Source organism: Taudactylus pleione, unplaced genomic scaffold, assembly GCF_031769625.1.
Source record: "Taudactylus pleione unplaced genomic scaffold, aTauple2 ptg000124l, whole genome shotgun sequence".
NCBI lineage: Eukaryota > Metazoa > Chordata > Amphibia > Anura > Myobatrachidae > Taudactylus > Taudactylus pleione.
Window position 1 is genome coordinate 794,544 of NW_028284526.1, and position 5,270 is coordinate 799,813.

The window sequence follows — 5,270 nt, forward strand, 5'->3', positions numbered from 1 at the left end:
CAAAATCACTCCAGGGCTTGCAGCCACGAGACCCTACCGCAAGGGTCTCGTCGCAAGCCCGATGGTCGCGATGGTCTTGACCATCGCAACCATCATCATGGATGCTCGCATAAGCTGTGGGTGGTAACCCACAGCTATGCGAGCGTCCAACAGGCTGCTCCAATTTTAGGTAGACCGGTCCTGATTCAGAGCGAGCACTCTGGTCAGAGCGTCCGGCTCTCAATCAGGCCCAGAGCTTGCAAGAAAGCTGCGTCCCTGCGAATCTCTCACCTGCACTTCTCAGGGTACAGATGTGTCCTCATTAGTCTTTGCTGCAGTCGGGCCAAACAGCCCCTCTCTGCGCACCTGGTCCCGTGATACTATGGTAGCACCAGGCGTTTTCTTTGCGTCTTTTTAGTAAAAATTGTGTCTAAGAGCCGTATTCAATTTGATTCGCACCCACGATACTTTTTTGCCTACTTTGCCTATTTTGCAGGCGGAAAAGTATCACGCGTATTCAATTTGAAAGAACATGAAAACGGGACCCGGCGGAACTGAAACAAGCGAAAAGTCCTGTCAGATTTGGGGAAATCAGCCTGACACCCCCCAAATGATGCTCTGACATGGGGCTTAGCTATGGTACCCCCCGATTTGGCTTGCTCAATGTATTTGATGTTTTTAATCGTGCTAAAAAAAAGCTGCTAAATAGCGTTTTTCTATACGTGGTGCAGAATAGTATTCAGGTGTTTTTTTTTCCTGAAATTAACTTATCCCAGCAAATTTTGGGGACTTGAAAATGGGGGTCAGCATATTTTAAAGTTGCTAATGTAAAGTTTAAAAAATCGTGAAAACTCCACCTGCCACATGCGCCTACATGTTTTTTATAAAATTTTTGATGCAGATTACCTTTGGGGGACTGTCTGAAGGCTGCACAGGGGTTACCGCAACGTTGCACCCCAAAACCCCAATTCTGCACTTTTTTCCGCCTGCTATTCATAGGCGAAACTTTTTTGCCTATTATATTGCATTGACTTTCCGCCTAGGCGGAAAATTGAATACGGCGATACTTTTCTGCCTGGCGAAATGACGTCATCGGCGAAACTTTTTCGCCGATCTCGGCTTTTCACTCCAAATTGAATACGGCCCTAAGCCGCAATGCACCAGAACTATGCTGATTAATCTGATATGTGACACTTGTATATCTGTGTGCGGAGAACTACCATGCAGCGGCCATAGCTTTATTCAGCTCACCAATAGGGAGACTAAAACTGGGTGCACACTAGGATGATGGATTGGCCGGTCAGCTGATCCGCCGTCCTATCTGATGATTGGTAAGTGCATACACACTTACGGTAACAATCATCAGACTGATGCACCGTGATTGATGTCACGGCTGGCCGAGCATTTACATGTGCCGCCCAGTTTTGATGTCAGTCACCAGCAGCCTCTGCAGCAAGTGTACGGGTGATCAGCTGCCCTCCCATACACACAGCTCTCAATGTGCCGATATATCGGCCATCGGCTGTGCTGCACAGCCGACACAATATTTCTGTGAATGATGCCATTCTCAGGCATACCGTCTGTACACACTGACCAATGCACACACGATATGTCGGCCAGTGTGTACCCAGCATTAACGACTGCATAACCTCCAATGATGTCAAAGTTGGTAGTGGATATATGGGTAATATAAAGACATGATTTCTACGATACATTTATTTGGTGATTAGGAGATGTCATAATTATGTCTTTCAAAAAAGTCATTACTACTGTATGCTGTAAACGCTAAGGCCCATATTGAATTAGCGGTGAAAAGTCAAAATTTGCGAAAAAGTATCGCTGATGACGTCATTTCGCCAGGCGGAAACTCTTCACCCTATTCAATTGGAAAAACTTTTCGTGTACGCGGAATGTCAATGCAATGTAATAGGCAAAAAAGTGCAGGTTTTGGGGTGCAAAGGTGCGGAAACCACTCTGCACCCTAAGGACAGCCCACCCAAAGGATAACTGCATAAAAAAATCCCTATAAAAAAATGAGGAACATCCCAAAAAATTACTTTGAAAATGGGGACGAAAAAGTACAAAGTGAGGGTACACACAAAAAAAGTAGCAAAATAGACTTTTGGGGGGGTCTGCAAGTATGGATGAGGTGTTTTTTATTGCAGGTGCTTGCTGATGGTGCATTTTTGGCGTCAAAAATTCACTTTAGCGATTTTAAACCTTGCTTGCACCCATGTTCAAGTACCCCAAATTTTACAGGCGTACTGTACTTAATATCTCGAAAAAATACTGCTTAATGCTATTCTTCACCACTTGTGCAAAGACGCTATTTAGAAGCAATTGACTTAAGTACCCCAAATAGTTTCAGTAGGGCTATTCGGGGACATCTACATATTGAACCACAATGTTAGTGCATCTTTTGGGGGGTGTCAGGCTGATTTCCCCATCTCTGACAGCACTTTTCGCCTATTTGAGTTTCGCCGGGACGCGTTTTCACATCCTTTGGAATTGAGGGCCTGATTCAGACCCGGACGCAAATTTACGTCCGCTCGCTGGCTAAAAGGGGCCGGCTATTTAAATCATGCGCTTGCACTGTGTCGCGTAAGCCGCCCACTAAGTAAGAGCGAGCGGCCGCACTATGCGCTCGCACCTGTATAAAGACGCCCCTTTGCCACTCGCAACACACGTCATCTCCGGCAGTTGTAGGATTAATCGGGAACATTGAGAGCCATAAGAGCTGCTCGCAGTGCTTATGGTAGCCTTTTCCCACCACAACATTGCGAGAAGTTCAGGCTAAAATACAACCCAGTCACGTGTGTAATGACGCCACTTTGCTAATTATGCACGCCCATTAAACGCCATTCTGACGGTCAGGCACGCCTGCGTTCGCACATCCACACAACCGTTTTCAAGCACCTTCCCCTGTTACCACCCACAAACGGCACTATCTGTCACTCAAAATAGCGGCCCGACTGTGGGCTACGGGCGAGCACTTTCACATCGCAATGACTGGTTTGCGCACGCGCATTGCGACTCATACGTATGCGCATATTGCAAAAAATCGCTCAATGCGAGCGAGCGCAGCATAGCGTCTGTCTCTGAATCATGCCCTGAATACGGCGAATAGCGGGGGCGCGCCCGATAAGTTTCTGCACACAAAATACGCGATGTAGGTGAAAAGTGCGGCATGTGGAAAAGAATCGCTGGTGCAAAACTAATTGAATACGGGCCTAAAATGGAAGTATAATATAGGAAGTAACCACATAACAAACACTAAAGCTATAATAATCCTAAAAATATAATAACATTGTGCCGTTGGGTTATTCATTACCCTTAAAATCTTAAACTATTGTATAAGGCTTCATAATGGTACCGCTCTGTGGTATAAGGATCACCAGCTGAGGAGCCAGGTAGGGTTTAATGAGCCCCCTGCTGTATGATCACAGGCTGTGCAAGGCCTTGTTGTGAGCTAACATTCTAGAGCTGCAAAATTGAATTCTGCTTGTACGGGAAGGGAAGACTTGGGGACCCCTGTAAAATATCACTCTGGGGTCTTGAAATTTGTAGCTACTTCCCTTGGCTGTATTGTACCTGATTATGAAGCTGGAAAGAAATAAAAGATGCATTTTTTTTTTTACTTGTACTTTTCTTTTGCAGGAACCTTCCCATGCCAACGTAAGTTGATGGCCGACCAGAACGCGTCATATGTCTTGGAATTTTTCCTCGTCGGATTTCCAGGCCTCCCGGAGAACTTCTACTCTGTGCTTTCAATGACAATCTTCTTGCTCTACAATGTCTCTCTCTTTGCAAACGGCATTGTGGTCACTCTGATTATTCTGAGAGAACATCTGCACCAGCCCATGTATGCCATCATTGGAAACCTAGCCCTCTCCGACTTACTTTTTGACACGTTAACCTTGCCAAAAATCATTGCTAGGTACTGGTTCGGGGACGGATCCTTGTCCTTCTCTGCCTGCTTTATCCAAATGTTCTTTGTACATTATCTGGGATCCCTCGATTCTTTCTTAATCATGTTGATGGCTATTGACCGTTACGTTGCCATATGCAAACCCCTTAGGTATCACTCTATCATCAGCAACAGAGTAGTAGCATTTTTCTGTATAGTTTTCTGGCTCTTTGCAGCAGTTATCGGGTTTGTTATTACTGCTTTGGGTCTGTGGCTGCCATACTGCGGCCCCAACAGAATCAAGAATTGTTTCTGCTCCCTAACGCCCGTGGTCGTGCTGTCTTGCACGAATTCTGCCGCGGCCAGGAGGACTGGTTTTATTATTGCCATGATTGTACATCTCTGCCCTTTGTCATTTATTGTCTTCTCCTACATCATCATCGTGTCAAAGATCCACTCGTCAGCCCACTCCCACAATTGGCAGAAGGCTTTTTACACCTGCACGACGCATTGGCTGGTCATTGGATTGTATTTCGTCCCTCGGCTCATCGTTTACACCTATAATCAGATCCAGTTAATTCCAAATGCTGATGTCAATGTTTTGTTTATCTGCCTGTACACATTTGCACCACACTTTGCCAGCCCGATTATATATTGCCTTAGAACTGAGGAAATCAAAAGGACTCTGGGACATGTATTAAAAAGGCTAATTAGTACGTAAATGAAATGTATTAAAAATGGGGGTGTCAAAGTGTGTCCATGGGCTCGATGATTACGATGGCCAATCAGACTGTCTTACATGAAATCTGAAGCAACTCGGACTGAGTATGGACACAGAAAGCCACGGTGGGCCTTTACCTATCAACTGAGAGTCATGGTTAACATGGTGGGGTGACGATTCCATATGACTGTGGTTATTATTCATTCTTACTAATGTAGCAGATCTGAGGGCTGATCAGTAGCTCTCATGTCTACATGTTTATGTACGTGTACAGACACTCTATGGTCAGGTATTGTAGACTACAACTACAGTATAAGGCCTATGTTGTAACTTCCCACAGGAACAGTGGGGCAGATATATCAAAATGTGGGGAGAGATAAAGTACCAATAATATACAGTATGGTTCAAATAATGGCGCTTAAATTCACAATTCTAATCATTTACTTTTAAGAGAAAATTATAAACAGTACTTCCCTTTTCTTTTTTCTTTTTTGTGTAGTTTTTTGTTCATACAAATGTCAGATATCCTCTTTGCACAGGAATTATTCAATATATGAAAAAGAAGAATATAAGGGAGAAAATATCCCAGACATCGTGTAATAAAATTTATAACAAGGTTTTATTAACAACTAATAACATCATAAAATCATGAAATCACATTCC

At 44.3% G+C, this 5,270-nt stretch overlaps 1 protein-coding gene across 1 annotated transcript; it reads left to right on the plus strand.

Annotated features, from left to right (window-relative positions):
* The first annotated feature begins 3,662 nt into the window (after positions 1 to 3,662).
* Positions 3,663 to 4,607, plus strand: LOC148523950 (putative olfactory receptor 10D4). Its single transcript, XM_088472480.1, has one exon. It carries the CDS (start codon positions 3,663 to 3,665, stop codon positions 4,605 to 4,607), a length of 945 nt encoding a protein of 314 aa, XP_088328606.1.
* The last annotated feature ends 663 nt before the right edge of the window (positions 4,608 to 5,270 follow it).